Here is a 24,340-nt window from a genome sequence, read left to right on the forward strand (position 1 = left end):
GGGAAAAATAAAAGTTGAGCTGGAGAGAACAAGGTCAAATAGCTGTACTAAATGTTCTCTTTGTTTCTTTTAAAGTAAGGCATTTTAATGTTGTTTTCCACGCAAGAGAAAAGAGAGAGAAAATCAGAAAAAAAAAAAGATTAAGCCAAATCTGGAGACAGGGTAAACTATTTCCTATACCTTGAGTGAATGCTCAGCTATTAACCAGTACTTGGCAATTTTTGTTGTTATTTCTTTGTAAACATCTTCATTTGCAGTCCATTTTCCTTTGTAGTTTTCAGGAACTGCTTAGAATAATAGAGGGGAGGCAGCAGTGCAGAGCAAGAGATGTCAGTGGTGAGAAAGCTCTTCCTATGTCAGAAAAGATAAGTATGCATGACACTGGTAGAGAAGATGGAAAGCTATGGCTGCAAGAAACAGCAGCATCTCATCTGGGCCCTAGGTGAGTTCAGCAGCTCCAGCAGCTGTGGGTTTCTTCCAGTTTTCTTGCTTCCCCTCTTGGGGATCCCCGGTGCTGGATTACAAAGCAGAGCCTAGTGAAACTTGAACCTCAGGGCCATTACACAGCTTTAACAGAAAGGGAAACCCCATCCAGGATAGTTTAGATCTGTATTCGTTGGGGCATTTTTCAGGGAGATAGGGGATCTGTATTTAAATCACTTAAGCCAACAAGGGAATTAAACTGTTCCTCACTTTTTGACCATTAGGCTGATTCATAGAGATGAGAAAATCTGAAATGCAGCTACAGAACTGTCCTGGGTTTAGCTGTAACAGTTGTTTTTCTCCTTCCTAGCTGGTGCTGGGCTGTGTTTTGGCTTTAGTATGAGAACAATGCTGGTAACACACCAGTGTTTTAGTTGTTGCTAAGTAGCACTTACCCTGATCAAGGACTTTTCAGTCTCATGCTCTGCTAATGAGGAGGGGCACAAGAAGCCAGGAGGAAGCAGAAACAGGACACTTGAATCAAACCAGCCGAAGGGGTATTCCATACCACAGCACATCATGCCCAGTATAGAAACGGGGGGGGGGGGGGGAGGGAGTTACTGCTGCGTTTTTCTTTCTGTATGGTGAAATGTTCCTGGGAGGTAATTGCATAACCAAACAGAATAAGTCATGCATAACAATTTACTTGGAGAAAGCAGTTCCAACACGTGGAAAAAAAAAAACCAGTGTTTATCTTTGTAGACCATTGTAAACATCTCTATTTTTTCCAGAAAAAAAAAAAAGGGGGGGGGGGGGGGAAGGGAAAAAAAAAAAAGGCACTAGCTGTGGTTATAATTTGAATATTATAGAAATCTTGCATGAAAGGGCTATACTGAAATTACTGATCAAAGCTAGCAGCAGCCCACAGTGGTAGCTCATGCTATTCCAAAACCCAACCCCGAATTCTCAGCTGTACCACACTCCGGTACAAGACTAGGACAGATTGGGTGTACACGAATGCAGTTAGGAGGGAGCTTTGCCCCTCACTGAAAAAACAAGACAAAACCTCGTCTGCATTGAGATCTCTCCTCTTTTTTTGTAGGCACTGGGGCTTGCTCGGGCATCCCCGATACCCCGGCAGGGGGAGTCATCCGTAGGTAGGTGAGAAGGCGCCAAGGCTTTCTCCTCCGCACCCCAAGGAGCGGTACGCACCTTCCCCGCTGCAGTTTGCTGATTATTCCGCCGCTGGTTTCAGAACAGTCGGAAAAGGGAAGCTTTGGGCGGTGCGCTGCTCCCTCGCTTCCCCTTCCGCAGCCCGCTCCGCCCCCGTTTGCTGTGGAGCGCTGTGGCCGGACGGGTGAGTTTTGTCCGCGTACCCTCCGCAGTAGGGCGGAGAGACTCATCGCGCCCCGCTATCCCCAGGGCTGCGTTCCCAACAAATCGGGTTTCAGCTCTTGAGCTCGGTTTAGGGCTTAGGCTTTAAGTAGGCCTTGCGTGTGGAAAAGTCCCTGTGGCAAAACGCTGTGTTTTGGGCTTTGGGATACTGATCCTCACACTAACTTCTTTTCCAGTTTTCGGCATGGTAGTGGACTGGCTCGGCTTTGGCTATGCCGCTCTGGTGGCATCAGGAGGGGTCATTGGCTATGCAAAAGCAGGTACGGTGTGGGAAGGTGCTTGTATCTCCCTCTCCTTCCTCCCCTCAACTCCCCCAGTAACTTTGTGTGAGCTGGGCGGCTTTTTACCAAGGCGTCCTGTCTCGAAGTTAACGCAGATGTAAAGTTTATCGGTTTGTGCCATGTGCTGCTATCTTGCTGTTGTTGGGGTGTGGTGCTTTTTGGGTTGAGCTGTTGCTTTTGGCTGATAAGACAAGAGTCTGCTTTCTGGTAGATGCTCCTGTCCTGCCTCTGCATTGTGCTCTTTGGGAGAGCTGACATAAATTTGCTTCAGAAAGGCTTTTTTCCCCGGTTACTTTAAATATAAACTTTTTATTATAAATGCTCTGTATGGCTTAAAATACCTTTTTTTTTTTTTTCCCCTTAGAGATTTGTTCACATTTTAATGTTTGATAGCAACAGTATACTGCAATTTACAGAAGGATCCTGACAATGCAAATCGATCCTTAAACTGGTTCCTTTTCTGGACTCTGCATCATAAGATTACCCTCTGACCTACTGCTTTTCTTTCCTGTCCCTTTTCCGAGTTTTCCCTCCTCCAGACAGAACTGTGGATTCATCCCTGCTGCAATACTGCCTTTTCAGCTTTGAAAATCACCTTATTATCTCGTCCCATACGGGAGGACAAGGCCATGTCGATGCGAGGGTATCTGGATCATAGGATTTTTGAAGGGGGAGCAAGAACTTTTATCATGACCTGAAGAGATTAAAAAACAAAATTCAAACCCACAACTGTCATTTCCCTAGTAATAACTTGGAGAAACCACCAAAAAATTGGAACCTTCATCCATAAAGTTAAGGCGGTGATGCATTCTTTCATCAGAAAGTCTATTTACCCATACAGATGGTGGTCAGCAGTAGGTGCCTTGGGAAGAATAAAAGAACAGGGCAAATAAAGACTGACTGATTTTCCTCTCTTCATTTAGTCAGTTCTCTGTGTCTCAGTGTTTTGAGACTCAGGAACTTCCTGAGCCAAAGGTGATGTGGTTGTCCTATTAGAGTGTGTATGTCATAACTGCTTAAACAATGCCTTGAGATAAAATTCAAGGGTATGATGGCTATTTCTTGGCTCCCATGCTTGTGGAAAGAACTGTAGGTATAACATGTTGGTTGCTAAACTGTATTCTGTGCAGAACAGCCTCTTACTAGAGTGTGCATCTTGTAATGTACAAGAATATATGGCGCTTTCTGTCATCTTTAACTCTTAGTTTTCATACAAAAAACAGGATCTGAAGCAATGTCACAGTTACTTTGTTGACCACTGAAAAATGTTTACTTTCTGGTTGCAATATGCAATCCTCCTGTAACACTGAGAGGAGATCTTTATCAGCTTAGCTTTGCAATCTTGACTCTTTTAAAGGTGACCTGGAAAATGGAGTATATAAAGAACCACCCCCAATAGCATAAAGTCTTGAATTTTTCATTAGCCTTATTGGGAGCATTTACCACTCACGGTGGTCATACCCCTTCATTACTTGACGTGATCTTTAAATCACCAACTTGGATGTAGTATCCTTTATCTTCTTGTATCTTGGGATTATCATTTATACTGAGGACTTGATCCAGAGTTTAGATGAGTCCAGGGAGCATTCTTCTAAAATCTGCGGTTACCTTTGGATCAGATCTCAGGTGTATTTAAGAGCTATGACCTCTCTCATTCAACTCCACTCTTGAGCAACGCTTTTTGTCTGCATGCCCTCCTGCCCACTTCAGTCCACGTGCCTTTTTTTCTGATGTGAACCCCTTAATATTTAATCCATCTACTTTACTGCTTCTCAAGAAATTCTGGTATTGCTGTGTTGAAACAACACATTTCAGTGCACAAACACTGATTCTTCTGCTTTTCTCACTGTTCTTTCCATCATAGACGTATTAATGGCTTTGCTGTTAAAGAATTAAATACTAATGCTATTTGTATCTTATGAAAGAGTATTTGCACATGTTTCTGGGTGCAGATCAGCATGGTCTTAATATTTTAAAAGAAAAAAACACCCTCTAATCTGCTTTATTACAATGAATGCAATTTTTTGTTTTTCTGTTAATGTTGGTGGTTTACTAAACAAATAAGCTGATGAGCAAGTTTATTTCTAAGCTTCTAATAAATGCATTATCTCATTCAGGTAGTGTCCCATCACTAGCTGCTGGCCTTTTGTTTGGGAGTTTGGCTGGACTGGGTGCCTATCAGCTCTCACAGAATCCAAATAATGTTTGGATTTCTCTCAGTAAGTTGTTTAAAAATTTTAATTAGAAGGGATGATATTTATCCTAACATAAAATGAGTACATAAAAGCATTTTCAGAAGAGTTAAACTGATGGTGTTAGAAAGCTAGTTTCAATCCAATCTTTAAACTTGTGGGTTTGTGAAAAATCTCCATTAGTGGCCAAATTCAGCTGCTCTCTCTGGAGTGCAAGCTGTTAGTGTTATTTATTTTTTTAAAGCATATCTTGTGAATGTGTATTAAAAACTGCTAGTCTTGGTGTGTCTTGCTCAGTGATTTCTCACTATGTTACTGCATCCCTTTTGCAAGAAGTATACAGTGCTTTGGGTGATAGTTCAAACTGACATTTTTGTTCCTTTTTTTACAGAAAAACAAGAGGAAATAGTTGTTATTTATCATTAGTTTGTCTTCTGAATGTCAGAAAACCTACAGATTATGAAGGAAAATGTGTGCTAGGATGAAGTGAAACTTAGGCAGTTTAAAAGCGACAATCAAACCAAATACCACTGTTTAACATCCTTTAGCAAAGTAAAGCAAATAAGCATTTTGTGTTTAAAAACTTGTATGTAGTACAGTGTGAATCTCCTAAATTTTGTCTTTCTGCAGTTTACCATATAGAACTCAGGGTTGCGATTAAGTTAGGACAGATTATCATCTGTCACTTTAACCTGTATGTGTCTAAAGCTCATGCCAGTTGCAAAATAACATGACTTGAACTTTTCTTGTTCACTAATGAGTAGAGTACCTTGCAATTAAAGTGAGCTGAGAAAATACATGTAGGAAGTTCCTGTAGCTCAGCTGGTGCCTGACCCTTGTTAGGCTGCTGTATCTCTGGCCAGTGTGTTAGTAGTATCCTCTCCATTCACGGTCTATAGAAGATATCAGTGCGTGGCAGTTTTCTAGCACTAGCTATGTTTCAATCCCCAGACTTTGCTGAATTAGTGGCTGCCACCATGCATCTGTCTCATACTGGCATGTTTGAAGGATCACAGCACAAAGGAAGTGCTAGTAAATTGATGTCTGACCTTTGTGTGTCCTCTTTTTGGCTGGATCCTACTTTCAACATTCTGCAGGAGGGTGGAGCATTTCAGTTCTGGAAGTGTGATTCTCCTGCAGATTGCCCATACCCCTAAGGAGGTTATTTTGTTATTGTTGAAAATGGCAGAGACTGTGATTGGCTTATTTTTGTTTGACAGATATGTGGAATTACAAATGTGTTGCATGCCTGGGGAGATGTAACAGAGAAGCAAGCTTCAGTAATGCCATTTATTCTTCCTCCTTCTTGGAACTGGAGCTTCCTTTCTCCCTGACTTGGAGAAGCTAAATACGGAGAGTCACTGCTTAGTGCTTGGAGAGTTGCCACAGACTATAGCATTTGTTCACTGAAGCAGTGACACAGTGTCTAGCTCTTTGATATGTGAAAGTCAGAAGTGAAAGCAAAAGGCCCAGCATTTCTCTCCACTTCAGCATTGTCTGCAGCGCAATCCACTTCCACATCTATTAGATAGGTCAAAAGCTGTGCATGATCAAGCCTAAATAATTGGAGTAAACTGTGTGGATACAGCAAGTTTAAGAAGAGTGAGAAAGTATTTTCCCAAATGTGAGACAGTCAGAAACATTTCTGTAATTCAGTAGTATATAGAGTCTTTGTCCTTTTTGTGCTTAAAGTTTTATGAGAAGGTGTATTCTGTTTCAGACAAAATTACATGTAGTGAAGTGTGTATATGAAGACTGGCTACTGATTAGAGGTTGAGGCATTTGAATACTGAAATATTTTAGTTCTTTCTTGTCCTAATCTCTTGCATATCTCCTTATATGAGATTGCTAGATGTCAATGAGAGTATTTAGGGTGGTGTTAGGGAGGAAGGATGCCATGATTGGGATTTGATATGAGCTGGGTCCTGGAGGACCAGTCACTACGCAGAAGCAATTGCAGATGAGTGGTTGGAGTAGCATGTTGTGTGTAGTTGTTACCACTGGGTAGCAGATGTGTGCTAAAACTAAGGATTGCATTGATAAGTTTTGCCTGTAGTTTTCTTAGTATTCAGTGTTTCTTTGAGATCCTGCATTCCAGGGATTGCGGTTTCTGTTTTACTGACTCAGGGAAACTACCCGTCTCTGTGTCTCCGTCAAGTGCTCAGGATATGTTTAACTCTCTGATCTTAGTTGAAGGTCTAGCAGGGCTGAAATGGATTGGTAAAGTTTAGCACTTACATAGCTCATTTCCCTTTTGAAGTCTTCTGCAAGTGTAAATCAGTTAATTCTCTGAATATTACTGCAAGTTAGACACATAAATGCTGTCTCCCTTTTATGAAAAGTGAGGGAATTATGTGCACATGTTTAATGTCTCACCTGTGCAGAGGGAAGGAGTAGGTTCCAGAGGAATCTAGCATAGATTTTTTTTCTAGTCTCCAAAGAGGTATGTTTTGACAAAGAAACTTGAGGAGTGTGTGCAGAAGCATATGGAGTGCACTGTCTGCTAGAACTTGATTCAGAATATTTACTCTTCATGTATTGAGGCGTTGCAAAGTTTGACTCTTAGTCTATCACGTGAAACAACCCCCTTTCATTTCTTCTCTCTATTCTGTTAGTTCTGAATTGTACCATCTCTCTCACACACATGCATCTCTGCCTGACTGTACTCTATAATCTCTCATTTAAGTTACATCTGGAACACTGACTGCCGTCATGGGAACAAGATTTTACAACTCTGGAAAATTCATGCCTGCAGGGCTAATTGCTGGTGTCAGGTACAACACAGTATACTTTTTTTTCTTTAATCTCCTATGTGTAATTTTTTATTTGCTTAATTAAACAGAGATGGAGTGAGTCATATTTTGTGAAATTTGTTTTCATGCAGCAGTTACATGGGAAGTATTTGAAAATGAATTGATATTATTGTTGTTATTGTTATTATTATTACTAAATTCTGTGTTTCCCACCCCCCTTAACAGTTTGCTAATGGTTGGAAGATTAGCACTGAAGATGGTGGAAAAGACCCACGATAAGTAGCTGTTCATTTTAAAGTTTAGTATCTGAATAAAGAAATCTGATACTGAAGTTGCATGAATACAGAAGCAAGAAGATGAAACAATTTTCTCTATCAAGATAATTTTTGTCTTTTTTTTATATAAGGGGAGAGCAGGATGATGGGACAGATAGTTTACATACAAGGTGCCATTTGTTTCAATGATCTGGTAGAGCTATTATTATGTAGTGAGAAACTGGTTCTGGGTTTGAGCTTTCCAGATAAATTTAAGTGTCTTTTAACACTCCCAGTTTTTGTATTCCAGAAGATGCTGTATGTAGCAGAGAGGACCTGTAATTAAGAAAGTATCCGCAAAGAGGCACCAGGGCTTAGTGGCTAAATCCAGCAGTGTATCTCATCCCTTTCATATGAAGTATTACAGTTTGTTTTACGTGTTGGTACACCATGATACACTGATACACCATGTCTGTGTAACACCAAACAGATTTTACCTTTTTATTGTGAAATTATGGTACAATGATGTTTTTCTACAAGTAAAATGTCTTACAAATCTTTATTTGTCATGTCTTTGTATCTTTTCTGTGTGCATGAGGGTAGAGGGTGTGGGGCTTTTTACCTTACTGTTTTCTTCTCAGTGGAAGTCTTTGCAGTGAACTGTTAGTATCAAAGTGCTCTTTGAATTACGTTTAAAATCACTTTTTAAATGAAGGGGCAGAAGATTAACTAAGGGGTCTTCATTAGCACTGCATTAAAACTGTTTTTGGAAAGAAACCCTGTGGATTAATTAATTGAGATCTGTGCTAGGCTAAATGAACAGTTGAATGTGATGTGGCCAAAGGACTGTATAACTAGAATAAAATAGCTTAACACTATGTAATTCTAATCTTACAGGCTTATTTGATGCTAGAATGTATCAGCATTTATTTTTATCATGAAGGGAAGTGGCTATGCCTCTTCAAACCTGTCTTTACCAGGAAACTTTGGAGTCCAGATAATTCCTGGTTCTGTTGTGGTGCTCAGGGACGGTAGTGTAGAAGAGGTATCAGCAGCACCTGATGCCTTTGTTGACACTTCAATCCTGACTGCTTCTCCTGCACTCAATCTCCTGGCTATGTTAGTGCAGGCACAGGTAATACAGGCTTAGCACCATGGTGGCAGAAGGAGGCAAGAAATGTATTAAAGAAAATACTTTGTCAACCTGCTCTTTTGAAATACATAATTATTGATAAACTAGGATTCTTACAGTGTGTAACTCATATTTAAAGTGTTATTTTATGTAGTGACTATTTAAGATTTTACTCTGGCACCTCTATGCCGTTGATTATATGTAAACTTTGTCAACTGCGTAACATAATGTCGTTTTAAACCACGACACATAATTATGGCAAAGCAGGTTTAAATTAACTTACATCTTATGCACTTACCATTTTATAGTGCTTAAAGGAATTTGTAACAGTTCTGTCAAAGAGCGTAAAGCAAATACTAAACTACATCATTGCTCCATTTCATTGGTCACTTCAAAACTTGCATTTGCTGCTCTGAAAATGGCATTTAACATTACTGATCCAGTGACATTTCCATTGTCATGAATCAACGGAAGCACGTGTGGCAGTAGTTTGAACGTTGTAATAGAAAGTAGTAATTACAGGCAGATCTATAGATGTTGGGCTACTTATGTGTTACTAAATCTCTTAGCAAAAGTTGCAAAATTAATCCCAGATTTTTTAATGTATTTCATATTTTAACCTCTCTGTTTCCAGGCACTTAATCTGTAAATAACCTGATCTATACAGGCTGGTTTTGCAGGGAGCAACACTAAAAACATGTAAAAGCATGTCTAAAACTCTAATCTCAGTTGAATCATAGCCTCTTTTGACCATGCTGTAAGCAAAATCCAACAGAAGTTTTGTAATTACCTTTATATATTTTAAGTCTCCCTGTGTAATTGAATAGAAAATTCCATCCCTCCTATAGAATTTTGTAGAGCCATTCAAGAAGTAAACACATTAAAATCCCTTCTCCAGACTGCCTGCCTGTGCTTTTAGGCTGATTGTTGGATAATCCTCCAAGGTTTTTTTCCTGTTTTTATTGTGTAGGGTTTGGTGATTTTTCTTTCACTGAGGGTGGTCTCTCTGTAGATAGAGATTGTTACTTTTACATTGAATTTGCTGTGACCATGCTATGGCTTCAGTGAAACTTCATGCTGTGAGTCAGCTTGCGTATGCGTGTAATGTTTGGAGAGTGGGATTTAGTTATTTTTAGGAAATGAACTGTTAAAATAATTTGTAAATCGAGGCTACTCTATTCAAAGCACACTCTGAAAGTAAAAATGTTAGTTTAGTGTTACTTAGAGTATCGGCTGTCAGCATGAGCTGAAATGAGTACTGATTTTTTTTAAATCAAGCACAGAAATGGGAAAGTAGTTTTACAATACACAGGCTGAGTCACCAGGATTCTGCAACTCAGAGCTGAATTATGCCTTCAGGACTCTGATACGTTACAATGACAGAAGAAGAGAGTTTGAGTTATCAAGTCCTTGTTTCCTGGAGTGAAGACACAGGCCCTCAATTGCATGTATTGCTGCCACATCTACAGTGCCTGGTGGAAGCTGGGTGGCAATTGAAAATGTGAAGTATCTATCTCCTGAGGGGACCACACAAGACTAAAGGAGAGAATTTCCTATTCCCTTTGGTAGATAAACGATCTCTTGTAAGCAGGAGCTTGTCTTGGACTTTGTAAGGGGATGAATAAATGTACCTGCCTTTGTAATAGCGGTTACTTACCGTAAGTCCTGGAAAGTGAGCTATGTTGAGCTGCGTTCAGTTCCTGCTTTGGATGGGTTCAAGCTCCCTTCCCAGGAGAAGGCTCTGTGCCTTAGGCCACTGGATATCCTATATGGGAATATTTCCTGGGGAAGCCACACCACAGCAGAGAAGAGGGCGCAGAGTACCTGGGACCTGTGGAAACAGAAGCAACTATTTTTTTAGTCATCTTTTAAAGCTAAGTAGTAACTAGCAAAAATACAGAAACATTCTGAAACAGAGAAATGGAATGTAGGTTGTTTTCTGGCCAGGTCAAAAACCTGTGGGACAACTTAAATGTCTATACTGCATGTTTACTTCTGGTTAACCCTAGGTTCTTCCCCATTCAGGATCTTACCTGCAGTGCCCTGATTGCTCACATTCAGCACCAGGCATGTACAGTCTAGGAATGTTACGAACCACACAGGTAGCGAAGATAAGAGCTAAGATTTGACAGGGAGTCAGAATTGTGTATGCTTGAGTGCCTTGATTGTGCATTTACAGGTGTGACACTTGAGACCTCTAATACAGCAATAATGTGCTGAGGCTCAGTTGCAGCTCTGATTTGAGGGGAGGAAAAGCAGTCTTTTTACTCACCCATTGACAGATACCACACTTTAACCTGTTCTTTCAATTAACTCGACTTTTGCAGGTAGGAAAATCTCTAATTTAGAACAAATCTGTTGTATAGTGTAAGAATATATGTAATGGTATGCCAAGTAGTACAGAGAACCATCTCTTACAGACTAGCAAAGGAGAATGAGAAGGATGGAAAAGGTTTCAAGTAAAATGGTTTAGAAGGGAAGTACTCGTGTGCTCTCCTACTTTATCCCTTGTTCTAAGAATATAGTACATGTTTTTTTAATGGAAAGCATATCCCCTAGCTCTCATTCACCTCCAGGCTTCGAAAGTGCAATTTGCCATGTCCCAGTTCTGTCAGTCATTGTGCTGGGTACCGTTGGCACTCTGTCATCCCCAGCTGAGGGTCAGTCCATACTGAAACTAATATGGCCTGAAGTATTGCATAATTATCCTTTTGTGGTGTTAAAATTGCTGGCTTCTTGGCATTATAGTCATGCTTTCTGACTGCACTGTTTAATCACCTGGAAAAATGGGAGGGGAAAAAGAAAAGGTCAGGAGATGCTCCAGGCAGTTATGACAGAAGGCAGGAAGTCTTTGTTCCTGCAGAATCCCTACAAGTTAAAATGGCAGTGTTGTGTCAGTAACAGCACAGAGACATCTGCACATAGCTTCTCTCCTGCTTCCTTGAAATGCTGTGCTGGAGCAGATCAAAATGCTGCTGCTTTTGTGCTATACCCCCAGCTCAGTCCAGTGCACAAGTGACTTCGGGTGTTGCTTGTAGTTTTCTTGTGTTTCTCTTCTGAACCTGTGAAATGGAGGTAATGTTTTCTGTATCCCTTCCCCATCTGTCTTCTACATCACTGCCTTCCACAGTGTGTGGCATAACATATTCCCCGCCCCAGAAGCAAGAATTGGTAGGTCTGACACTGTTTTATTGCTGGTAGTTACGGCATCAGTCCTTGATTTAATTTAATACTCTTTTACAAAACAACTAATGAGAAAAAATATGGTAGGACAAACGTGTATTTCTTTCATCAAATGTTAGCGTGTGTAATTTGCATGGTATTTTGAGATCCTGTCCTGCAAGTACTGTAAGTAAGTTGAATTGAGTTTTAGTACCACTCCTTAGAATCGTAGAATATCCTGAGTTGGAAGGGACGCATGAGGATCACTGAGTCCAACTTCTGACTCCACACAGGGCAACCTAAAAGAAACCAGATATCTAAGAACAGCGACATACTTGGGCCACGACTGCTTCCCTGGAAGCTTGTTCCAGTGCCTCCCTCAGTGAAGAAAATTCTCTTTCTCCTCCCCCCCCCCCTTCTCCTTTCTCCTTTTTTCTTCTTTTTCCCCTATCATCCCCTTCTCCCCATTCTTCCTCCCCCCTTTCCTTTTTTTCCCATTTTTCCTTTCCCTCCCTTTCTCCCCCTTTTCCTCTGTTTTTCCCCCTTTTCCCCCCTTTTTCTCAATTTTTCACCTTTTTCTCCTTTTTTTTTTGCCTTCCCCCCTTTTCTCTTTTGTCTTTCATTCCTTTTTAATTTTTTTTCATTGTTTTTGTATTTCCCCCCTGGTTTTCCCCCTTTTTTTTCCTCTCCTCTCTCCCTTCCCCCTCCCCCCTTTTTTTCTTTTTATCTTTTTTTTTCTTTCATCCTTTTTTTTCCTTTGTTTCATTTTTTTCTATTGTGGGTGGTGGTGGTGGTGTCTCTTTTTTTTCCTTCCTTCTCCCCTCCCCTCCCCTCCCCTCCCCTCCCCTCCCCTCCCCTTCCCTTTTCTGTGATGGGGGTAAGAACCCAAGAATGATGACAGTGATTCTTGAGTGACGCTCCTAAAATCCTCTGAAAGTATCCTAACCCATAAAGCTGTTGTGAAAATGATGTTTCTGGTTCTCTGGATAGTTACGTGTCTCTGGTGTTTAGCAGCGTGCTAGATGCTCCACTCTGCATTGCGTTTATCCTATACCCAACAGCATCTTCAATTTCCAGACACTACCTCACCTGGCATCCCTGCAGCATTTACATCAGCTGAGGGGCTGTCACCAGGTTTTCTCCTCCATGTGTCACTACTCTCTCATCCCTGCCAAACAACAAGGACTCTTTGTTCAATTTAGTCTTGTAAATCTCATCTATATAAATGTATCTCTTATACAAATTCATTGATTTGTGTGAAGGACAGGTAGCTAGTTCAGCAGCCAGTTCCTCAGGCAGCACAGAAAGTCTTTGATCAGCAGACCTAACTTCAGCTACATCCTCACAGCCAGGTGTGCATTAAACACACACATTCATGCGTGTGCACAGCCACAGGCAGTACCTAGAATGCACATAAAGTTTATTTACATTTTAAAAAGTGTTTTGTTTGCTTATGTGTGTTTTCGGTATTTATCAGTGGATATAACTTTTTTTTTCCCTGTGTATCCCTATCCCATACTGTCAAGCAAGCAAATCTTCCTGGTAGTCAATAGTAAAAGGCTATAGACTTTCTGAGACAGCGGTGGCAGCAGCCTGCAAGTATTCCTGTTCCTCTTAGCATCAACCACCAGAGTATCAGATTTTCTAGGGAATGGTGTGTTGCACGGAGGTAGAAAATACCCATAGATTTTGCTAGACATATTTGATTTAAAGAATATATCCCACAGGATGCCCTTCAGGATCAGGACTTTCCTCAAGAGTATTCCTTAACTCTGTGGTGGCACCTACAGGCTCTCAGCAAAAGACCTGCTAAAAGAGGATAATTTTAACATAACTTTTAGCATTCACATCCTTCCCTATCAACCATAAACGAGGTGTGGTGCATACGTTAAAGAAGGGAAGATAAGAGTTAACTATTTAAACAACCATGCTAAGTAAGACCTAACTAGTGCTAACCTCAGCTTTTCTTTTTTTGTCCCAGGAGCAGTAAGGGTACACAAAAGAGGAGGAGGTTTGGGGGAAGGAGGACAAGAGAGGTCAGCCTACTATTAATTGCATCTTGTTTAGCTGGGTCACTGCAGTTGCCCTCAGTCAAATCTGTGGTGGATTGACCCTGGCTGGAGGCCAGGTACCCACCAGAGCTGCTCTATCGCTCAGGTGAAAGATACTCTTCATTAGTCTCATTCTTTATCAAACATGTATCTCATATGCAGCAAATCTGCTGTGGCATTGCCCGGAGGTAATCTTGTATTGCCATGCCTTGCCTAGTGCCATGTGCTGCACTTCAGCTTCATCCAGAAAATGTGAAGATAGGGTATGCCCCTTTTTCCTTCAAATCTGAGGGGGAAAAGGATTGTGCAGCAACCTTGGGAGCAAGGGGAAAACATTGAAAAGGCAGGTGGTTACGTAAAAAAAAAAGAAAGTGAAACATCTGAAGTGCGGGCAAAAAGTTGTCCTGGATGAAGGTTTCCAAGATTATCCTGAGGTGTGGCAGGGCTAAGCACTGCTGACTGAGACATGCTGTGCCAATTGACCTGCCTGAGCTTCTGTTCCTCTATCTTTAGTTTTTCACTTTTCAACAGAGAGATCTGACTGTGGTCATTGAATCTATTTACAGATCTTGCCAAAAAACCTCTCAGAAATCCATGTATTTCACTACAGGGGACAATGTAAGGAGAAGGTGTTTTTGTGTCAATCTAACAAGAAGGTATTTTTTTGTCAATTCCTTCTGAGGTTGCTCTGAAATTTATGAAAGAGGAGAAGACTGAAGCAAAAAGCTTTCTCTTAGGTGCCTCTGGAGGTACTACTGATTCAGGCTTAGTTTAATCACCATGCCTGGGTAAACTAATATTCACTAATCCACTCAAAATTGTCTTTTAAAGGAGAGGAACTTACGTGATTCTTTCCCTGAAGACAAAGGGGATTCAAAGAGGAACCCTCCACCCAACTGCCCTGAGTGAAAGGGTGCAAAGTGGAGCAGGCAGGGATCAAGATCTCAGAGTCAATGTCCCTTTTTCTCTCCTTCAGGAAAGTCTCCAAATCCCTGTGTGTTCCCTCTCCATGGGGAATGAGGTTCTGCATGGCTTTTGCTCATGAGCAAGACTGACAGGGTAAGTGATTGGTAATTTTAGGCTGAAGTTTCCGTGCACCCATGGCAGAGCCAGGAGAGGGTCAGTGTGGCTGTTTGCCCCCACATGTAGCTAAAGCAGAATCTGTTTGGGACAGAATGGCCTGAATTTGGGAATTTGGAGATTGTGTCTCACTTCTCCCTGTTCCTGCCCCCTCCCCCCCCCCCGTTAATTGTTGCCCTTGTTTATATAGCCAGGCCTCTTTCCCAGTGAAGCAGCAAAGTGATAGCTCCCAGAAGAATCAGCCTCATGCTCTTCGAACATTTATGTTTTTATTATACAGTCTCTTACACCTGTAGTTTGGTGACTTCAGCTGTTCAGACGCATAACTAGGATTAAGGTTGTTCACAGCCAGAGTGCTGCCAACTAAACAGCCAGGCAAAGGACCCCCTCTCATGAAAATACTGGAGGGCACTGGGTAAGCTCACAGTCAAGCCCCTCCATGTTGTGCAAGGCACCAAAGGACAGGGAGGAAGAGTTGCACAGACAGAGCTCTCTCCCTGAATGCAAGTCTCGTGGACAGCCCATTGGCTCTTGCATGCTGTGGCTGAAAACCTCCAAGTATGGCAATTGCTCTTCCAAGCAACATGTCAGGCCCCAAAATTTCCCAGGGCATCAATACAGAGGGGCTGGCTGGATGGGTACCCCTGTCTGGCTGCACCAAGCTTCTTCCTGGGGTGTACCATTGTCCCTGGTGTCACCTCAGTCACCTTGGCCAGCCTGCTCAGGACAATTGATTTTTTGGTCCCTCCTCAGAACAAATACAGAGGATTCTCAGGGAGGAGCTACAGCTGACAGCCGGCTGCTCTCACCACAGCAATCAACTAAAATTAATTAAATTAATACAGAGCAATTAGCGTTGCTACCTTCCTGAATCCTGCTGTTGCATGACCTGCCTGTGGCTGGGATGTCACCCACTTCCCTTGGGAAAAGAGTGCCTGGGAGCACATTGCTTTTTCCAGAGTGACCCATACTATTGTGCTCCTTAGGGGAGAGGAAGGGAAGGATGGTTATTTAGAGGGGGGTTGTGCTTAGGTGAAATTGCTCTGGTAGCCTACATCAGGACTCTAAAGTGCCAGTCCTGAAGCAGTGTGACTTTCCTGCAGTGCTTCCAACAGTGAACATGTTGCTAAATACTTGCGGCCATTATCCCTCATTATTTTTGCCCTTGTGAATACCCGTGCGATTCAAGGTAGTCACACTTTGCTCCTCCAAAGCGCTCTGTTACAGAATATGGGGGAAAACTCCAGTACTAGACAAAATGCAGACTCCAGCAGGCTGGCTAGGCAGGGCAGTGTTGTGCAGAGGTAGGAAGGGGCTGGTGGCCTGCTTGAGGCTCAGGCTGGTTGTGTTACAGCCGGTGGGTATGGCTGCTGAGTGATACTCAACCCGTGATGAAATGGCAACTGGACCTCAGTGACTGTGAGTGTGTGGCTCTTGTTCATGGTGCAGCTGGGATTCCTGCCCTGCTTGTGGGCCAGTCACTGCCATCTCCACTGGTTGTCTTGATGTGTTTCTCCAGCACTCCCAATAAGGAGCAGAAATGGAAAAGGTTTCCTAAAAATGGAATGGAGGGAGGTAAAGGAGCAAGGGATAACCCCCACCTTGGCTGCTTGGTTCAGCCCTGCAGGGGAGACCTGCCTTGAAAGAGGAACCAGCTAAACCCAAGCAACTCAAGTAATGAAATTTTATGTTCAGGCTGAGACATTGCTTTTTAAATGTTTGTTGGGCTCTTGGGGGGAATGGGAGTGGAGAGAGAGAGATGCTGGAGCTGCAGCTGCCTGGCTCTCAGAGGAATACACTGATTTAAGCATTTTCAGTGCTGTTTGCACTTTTCCTAATGTGACTGTATTATTTATACAAGGATATATACAACATTTTAAGAAAACATATCTCTGAGGAGAATTAAAAAAAAGCATTTACTTAACAAATCATGTCTGTTTCTCAAGTAAATCTCTGATCTAATGCAAGGAACCATACATACTTAAATTTGGGAGTCATTTTTCTATGTGTGATTAACACAGATTTCTAATGTATATGCTGTCGCTTCTCCTGGTAGTTGCAACCTGCTTTGTAACTCTGTAAGGGAAATTTTAGTGTTGTCTGTTGAGCTGTGACAGAGACAAAGGAAATTTTAGAGGACAAATGAAGGATGCTCTTTAAAACTAGGGCTGTTAATTGGTACTCTGCTCTGTATTGATCTCACTCTTCTGCTTCTGAATTTGACTGAGATTCTGCAACCCCAGCCCAGGCAGATTGCCATTAAAGAGCTTCTGTCTGCATTAACCCAGCAGTATTAAACCCTTTGTGGTTCTGATATCCACTTGCTGAAATGCTTTTCCTTTTTCCACCAGAGACGCCAATCCAGCAGACTTTTGTCATTCCCTACCCTACCCTAAGAACACAGGAATGTTCCCATCCAACCGGCCTGTTAAAAAGTGTCCAGCATTCCCTGAAAAAAAGCACCCATATGGCTTGCAAAGCACCGCTTAGTCTTTTTGCAATTTAACGTTTCATTCTGCAGAACGGCTGATAGTGTTGTAGCTCCAAGTTTCTCCACATTAATTGCAATGATATTTTTCAGTCTTTTCCTGCCAACCAAGCTGCTGGCTTTTGATCAGGGATCACATGTGCTAGGAAGAAGCGGATTGCTGTCAGCTGGCTCCCATCTGTTTTGCCAGGGAAAGAAGGGTGAGGTGCACAACACAGGGCTTCTGCAACTGGGGAGAGAAAAGGTGTAAGATGCACAAGGCGTATGGAAGTAAGAGATAAACAGGGGCTTAAAACCCCAGTAATTAAACAGGGGCCCATGTTTATACAGTATTGGACTTGAACGGAGTAGAAATTGTTTCCATCCCTGGACTTACTGCTGAGCTGACCACAGACTGCCCCCCTTCCTGCGCCTCAGTATCCCTGTACGTGAACAGGAGATAAAGAGTCCAGACTCCTTTTACAAAGTGCTTTTGGAACTGCTGATGAAAAGCAGTAGGCATTAAGTGCACACAAAAATGTGTTATTTGCCACGATGTGGCACCTCATACAGTCAGCCCGATGGGCACGTTGAAACTGATTTCTGTGGAATGAAAAGGCACCAATACATATGTAACAAACGGGTGAAGAGGCACTCAGAGATGGGTAGAGCTCAAAACAGCTCCCAGAGCTTGGCTGATCTTGCCGAGGTGAGCAGCCGCAGAGAGGAGCCTGCAGCACTGGAGCGAGAGGAAACCCCACGTCCAGGAGCCTCGGTACTGAGCGGCGAGAACCTCCGAGGAAACCTCAACACCTAGCCAGGCCTTGCCCAGGAGCCGGCAGCTCCGCTGAGGTGAGCAGGGACTCACAGGGGCAGTGGCAGGAGGTGCGACCCGCCCTGGGCGGGGAAAACCCGTCCCGGCAATTGAGCGCTTGCCTCTGGCTGCCCTGGCGGCGGCGTCACCAGAAGCCAACAAAGCCGATGAGAGGGGAGGCCGCAGGGCGGAGCTCGGGGTGTAGAGAGTGCCTGCACCGGTCTGGTGAGGGAATGGTGCGCAACGGGCAGGGGGGGCTGCGCTCGGTGCTCCCTGGTGGAGGTCCTCCTGCAGCAGGTGGCTGAGCTGCGGGATGCTGTCAGTAGCTGAGAGGTGTCATGCAAGCTGAGACGGAGCTGCAGTATAGCTCGACACCCAGAGGGGTGCAGGGACCACAAGGATCCACCATACCCCATACAGGAAAGGAGGAGGGCACTAATACAGGAAGACACGGACTAGTAACAACAACAACAACAACAAAAAATTAAAAAAAAAGAGGAACAGGTAATTGTCATACAGTAATTGGCGCTGGTGCAGGCTCGCCTTGAGTACTGGGTGCAGTTCTAGGCCTCACCGTTTCAGAAGAACATGAAGGTCCTCAAATGCATCCAGGAGGGTAAGAAAGCTGGTGTCAGGGCTTGAAGGCCTGCGCTGTGAGGAGCGGCTGAGGACACTGGGTTTGTCTAGTCTGGAGAAAAGGAGGCTGAGCGGTGACCTCGTTGCTCTCTGAAGCTCTTCCCAAGGAGGGGAAAAGGAGAGGGAGGTGCTGATTTCTTCTCGCTGGCATCCATCAATGGGAGGTAAGGGAACGGTTCAGAGCTGTGCCCGGGGAGGTTAGAGTAGACATTAGGAAGCGTTTCTTTGCCTCGAGGGTGGCTGAAAGCTGGAAGAGGCTTCCGAGAGAGATGACCAATGCCCTGTGCCCATCAGTGTTTCAGAGGCATTTGGACAGCACCCTTAATACCATGCTTTAACTTTTGGCCAGCCCCCCAAAAAGTGGTTGAGGAGTTGGACTTGATGATCATTGCAGGTCTCTTCCAACTTCCAGGTTTTTTCCTGCCTACTTCCTCCTTCCCGTAAGAGTACAGGCTGAGGAAATAGTGGATGCCATTTCTTCCCAGCCCTGCGCTAGCGGAAGGGATTCAGTGGGTAATCATGTCCCATCACAGGCGTTGGCTCTGTCACTCTGTAGGAAGGAGGCCTGTGCCTTCTGATGGAGGTGAGAGACGGTGATTGTCTCTGGAAGATTTGAGGCATCTGAACAGATTTGCAAAAAAGACGTGTGAACTGGATTTTGAAACTCTTCTGTGTTCATCCAGTTTAGTTGGGTTTCGCAGCATAGCAAAAGACCCCGTCTCTGATATCTGTGAGGCTCAAAGATCAAGCTGTCAGCCTGAAGCAGGATGTGCTCATGAACTAAATGGTTGCAAACCTTGTTTCTGTGGGCAATGCCTGCAGATTTGCCTGTGATTCCCCCACTCCCACCCCCCACGCTCCCCCCCCCAGTAGTGGTTTGTAAAAATGCCTGAGTTGTTTCTTTTGGAGAAATAGAACAAAAGACAAGAGCCTGGGAACAACAACGCTCCATCAGGAGCCCATCTGGCCCAATGCTCTCTGTCCAGTGGCATCCTGTACATGTCCAAAGGAGAGTAGATGAGGAGTGCGGGTCTACTTGTGTCAGGATCCAGAGGGTGTCCATAGACCTTGATGCCTGGGACCGGCCTCCCTTGGGACCTGCACTGCAGATAGCCCCTCAGACCTGCGTCAGACCTTGTCATGCAGAACTAGATGCATAACATAGCATAGCTGATTCATTCATTTCCATTCCATTCCATTCCATTCCATTCCCTGCACTCCTGATGAGTTGTATGATGATGTGACCATTATTTCCCTGAAATGCCAAGGGGTGTTCATCACCAGAAACACTTTCAAAGACACAAATCAGGCACAAATGGGGTTAGAGGTGGAAAGAGTACTTTATTTATTTATTTATAAAGAAAGGTTCTTTTTCTTCTCTTCTTTTAGTTTAGTTAATTTTAGTCTAGTTTAGTTTAGATATTCTTTTTCTAAATCTGTGAGAGCTGATGCCCAGAAGCCTTAACCTGATGCACAAGCGTAGCCAGCAGCAGGCTGACGCATCCTTCAGTTGAGCTGGAAAACACCCTCCCTCGCAGCCTGAGAGAGGAAAGCCGGGGCAGCAGCGGTGCCGTGGTGGGGCGAGAGCAGTGGAAGAGCCCAGCCAGAAGGGGCCAGGGAAGACCTGACTCGGGGTGGTGCTCAATGCTACAGAGGACAGCAGCAAGTCCCGGGGCCACGCAGGGGCCACCCTGGGAATGCTGAAGGCTGCCTCCCCCCGGATGCGGGGCACGAGGGCCAGCTGCGCGGAGCACGAGCCGCTGCCTTTGGGCCGCAATGACCCAAAGGAGCCCCGTGAAGGGGCTGTGCTCGGCTGCGGAGGCAAAAAACCCCGGGGACACTTGCTAGTCCAGCCTGGGGGCAAAAAAGCCTTCCCCCCCAAAGCTGCAGGACACGAGGGGCCACCTTTGTGGTGCATGAGCACCAGGCGATAACCCAGAGCACCAGGACCACAGGAGCCCTGGCAAGTGGTGGTGCTCAGTGCTCAGAGGAAGGCAAAAAACCCCCGGGGACCGGTGCCAATCTGCCCCGGGGGGAAATTCCTTCCTGACCCCAGTGCTGGCGATCGGCTACTCCCTGAGCACGTGAGCAAGACCTGCTCCTGGTCCACAGGCTGGTTATGCCTGTAAGGGGACAAGGGAATGCTAGCGCTACCTTTTCTGCCTCCACCTGGAGCCATCTCAGGGGCTTCCAACAGCAGCAAAATGCCACTGGCCTGATCTGGCCTGGGAGCAAGAACCCTTGCTGTGCCTGGCGCCGGAGCTCCAAAGCACTGGTGGAAGGCACTGGGCTTTATACTGCCCCAGGGCATTGTGACGCTGTGTTGGCGCGTGCTGGCACTATGACACGGAGGTGACGGCACCCCCGCAGCCCTGCCCACCGCAGCGCTGCTGCTGCTGCTGCCCCTTTGCCCAGCGTGCCTTGGAGAAAGGCCTTTGGGGTGCTGGTCCTGAGGCAGTGCCTGTGCCCAGGAGGCCCAGGGGGCTGCCCTTGCCCATGGCGGCCACACGCTGGGCACCGCTGCTGTGTGTCCCCGTAAATTAATCTCTCTGTTCAGACTGTATCAATAAAGGCGCTTATACCACGTACCAGAGGCATTTGACTGTGACGATGCCAGAGGAGAATTAAAGGGGTTTTGAATCCCTCTGCATGAACTTTGCAGAAATGGAGAGAGCAATCAGGATTTCCTCACTATTCCTTATCACTACACCAAGTGGCACTTGCTACTACGCTGCTTATGGTGAGGTCGTCTTCTCGGAAGGAAGGAGAATTTCGGAAATCTCTCCCGCGTTGGTTAATCAAGGTGTTTAGATTTTTGCTTGTGTTTAGTGACGTTCACGTGTCTAGTTCAGGGGTTTACCTCTTGTATTTCTACTTGAATGCGACACATCGCTGCCTGATGCCTAACCCCGTGCTCTTGGTAGCTCAAGAAAGTGTTTTGATCCCACTTTGGTTTAAACCGCCTGGACTGAGCAGCTTTTCCATGCAACACCCAGGAAAAAAAGTAACCGACTCAGTTGTGTAGAACCGTTTTAAACCCCTCGGCTAAGCATCACGTGAGGGTACTGTATAGAGGGCAGAGCTTTAGAGATTGGCGACAAATCCCCCCAGCGTATTTGTTCAAATCCTTGAAATGCAGAATGACCGACCGCTGGTCTCTGCGCTCAGCTTATTTCTTGAGTGGTCTATCAGGGGGGAAAAGTGAAAGCCCCCGTGTTTGTTATTCGACATGCTGGTTGAATCACTGAGGTGAGTAGCTCGAGAGAGTATGCCATCAACAGCGGAGGAGGGGGAAGCTCAGCCTCCAGGAGCCTCAACTCAGAGCAGCAGGAGGTAAGGAAGCAGCCTAAAGCTCTTGATAGGACTTGCCAGGAGCCGACACCTGAGCTGAGGTGAGCAGGTGACTCATATGTGGCGGAGCCTGAATGGGCATCACCAGACCTGAGTGGTTAGAACCCTGCCCCAGGGAGCACAATTTGAGGGTGTTTGTGCGGTAGTTCCTGTGCGCAGGTAAGCCGGATGATGTGCGCTCGTCTTATGACCGGGACCTGGTCTGAGAATTCTTCTCTGGCTGCCGTGGCGGTGCCCAGCGTAGGCACTCAGACAGAGCAGATGAGAGTGGAGGCTGCAGGGCAGAGCTCAGAGTGTAGAGAGTGCCTGCACTGGTCTGGTGAGGGAATGGTGCACAATGGGCAGGGCTGCACTCGGTGCTCCCTGGTGGACGCCCTCCTGTAGCAGGTGGGTGAGCTGAGGGATGCTGTTAATAGGTTGCAAGACGTCAGGTTAGCTGAGAGGGAGCACCACTGCTTGCTCCAGGCCCAAACTGTGCAGGCGCCTCAAGCGTTCCCTGTAGTTCATGGAGGAAAGGAGGAAGCCGTTAAACCAGGCAGCTGGAAAACAGCAACAACAACAAAAGAAAAAAACAACAAAAAAAGGAGGAAAAGGACAATTAAAAGCAAGGGGCTTTCTCCTAAATCTGTTGTCTCCACCCAGAACAGCTTTGCTGTCATGGAGGGGGCTGATGAGGAAATGCACTCGAGCCAGAAGCAGCCGGTTGATGCACTGGTAAAGAAGATCACTACTGGTGCTGCCAGGAAAAAGTGGTGGGTCGTAGTAGTAGGGGACTCTACTTTGAAAGGCATGGAAGCACACATCTGTCGGCCTGACCCAGTCTCAAGGGAGGTGTGTTCCCTACCAGGGGCACAGATCAGGAATGTTGCAGAGAGGCTGACTGCTCTAGTAAGTCCCACCTACTATTACCCACTTCTGGTGATACATGTGGGTGCTAGGGATATAGATAGCAGCAGCCTGGAGAACATAAAGAAGGACTACAGAGCCTTGGGAGAGGTGGTTAGGGGCTCTGGAGCTCAGATTTTCGTCGATTCTCCAGGATACAGGGGAGGACGTTAAAAAAGCTAGGAGGATTGGTCAGGTTAATAAATGTTTAGAGGGGTGGTGTCATAGTCAGGGGTTTGGGTGTCTTGAACACGGGACCCAAGTTTGTAGGCCAGGTCTAGTGGGGGCTGGTGGAGCTGATCTATAAAGAAGGAAAGGGCGTTTTTGGTAGGAGGCTTGCCAGACTGGTCAAGGAGGCTTTAAATTAGATGTGTTGGGGGAGGAGGGCATCATTCCATCCCAACACACCCAGTCAGTTGCCAGCACCTGTAATAAATGTTCAGAGTGATGTAGAGATATTCCAGCCACTTCAGCCAATGAGCCGGCTTCATTTGGAGCTCGGCTCAGATGCCTCTATACAAATGCCCATAGCATGGGGAACAAACAAGAGGAGTTAGAGATGTGTGCACGTCTACGGGGGTATGATATAACAGGCATCACAGAAACATGGTGGGATGGCTCCTATGACTGGAGTGTTGGAATGGAAGGTTACAGGCTCTTTAGAAAAGACAGGCCCCGCAGGCAGGGAGGGGGAGTTGCTCTTTATGTTAGGGATAGGCTGGAGAGCATGGAACTGTCTGGGGACAGGTGAGCAGTCAACAGAGAGTTTGTGGGTCATGGTTAAAGGGAGAACAGGTATGGGGGACATTACTATGGGGATCTGTTGCAGACCGCCTGATCAAGAGGGATCTGTGGATGAAGCACTCTATAGATGGATAGGAAAAGCCTCACGCTCACAGGCTCTTGATTTCATGGGTTAATTCAACCACCCTGACATCTGTTGGAAGGACGGTACGGCCCGGCACAAGCAATCCAGGAGGTTCCTCCATTGTGTGGAAGACAACTTCCTTCTGCAAGTAATAGAGGAGCCGACAAGGAGAGGTGCCATGCTTGACCTCGTGCTCACCAACAGGGAAGGGCTCATTGGAAATGTAATGCTCCAGGGCAGCCTTGGTTGCAGCGATCACGAGATGGTTGAATTCGAGATCTCAGGACAGTGAGAAGAGCGTGCAGCAAGTTCACTGCCCTGGACTTCAAGGGAGCAGACTTTGGCCTCTTCAGGAACCTGCTTAGTAAGGTTCCATGGGATATAGCCCTAGAGGGCAGGGGGGCCCAAGACTCTTGCTTGATATTCAAGGATCACCTACTACAAGCTCAGGAGTGTTGCATCCCAACCAGAAGGAAGTGCAGCAGGAGGGCCAGGAGATCTCCTTGGATGGATAAGGAGCTGCTGAGGAAAATTCAATTGAAAAAAGAGGCTTATAAAAGGTGGAAGCAAGGACAGGTGGCCTGGGAAGAGTACAG

The 24,340-nt window shown here is 45.1% G+C and overlaps 1 protein-coding gene across 3 annotated transcripts; it reads left to right on the forward strand.

Moving 5' to 3' along the window:
- The first annotated feature begins 299 nt into the window (after positions 1-299).
- LOC130607317 (transmembrane protein 14C-like) lies at positions 300-7,735 on the forward strand. Of its 3 annotated transcripts, none has more exons than XM_057424331.1 (5): positions 300-442; positions 1,995-2,078; positions 4,217-4,318; positions 6,978-7,065; positions 7,270-7,735. In XM_057424331.1, exons 1-5 carry the CDS (start codon positions 376-378, stop codon positions 7,325-7,327), a joined length of 399 nt encoding a protein of 132 aa, XP_057280314.1. In that variant the 5' UTR covers positions 300-375; the 3' UTR covers positions 7,328-7,735. The 3 variants fall into 3 exon arrangements, with proteins under 3 accessions (XP_057280314.1, XP_057280316.1, XP_057280315.1); XM_057424333.1 differs by lacking the exon at positions 300-442 and adding an exon at positions 1,697-1,780; XM_057424332.1 differs by lacking the exon at positions 300-442 and adding an exon at positions 1,802-1,906.
- The last annotated feature ends 16,605 nt before the right edge of the window (positions 7,736-24,340 follow it).

Source organism: Pezoporus wallicus, unplaced genomic scaffold, assembly GCF_028554395.1.
Source record: "Pezoporus wallicus isolate ANWC-B61680 ecotype Strahan unplaced genomic scaffold, APGP_CSIRO_Pwel_v1 contig_5485, whole genome shotgun sequence".
Lineage (NCBI taxonomy): Eukaryota > Metazoa > Chordata > Aves > Psittaciformes > Psittacidae > Pezoporus > Pezoporus wallicus.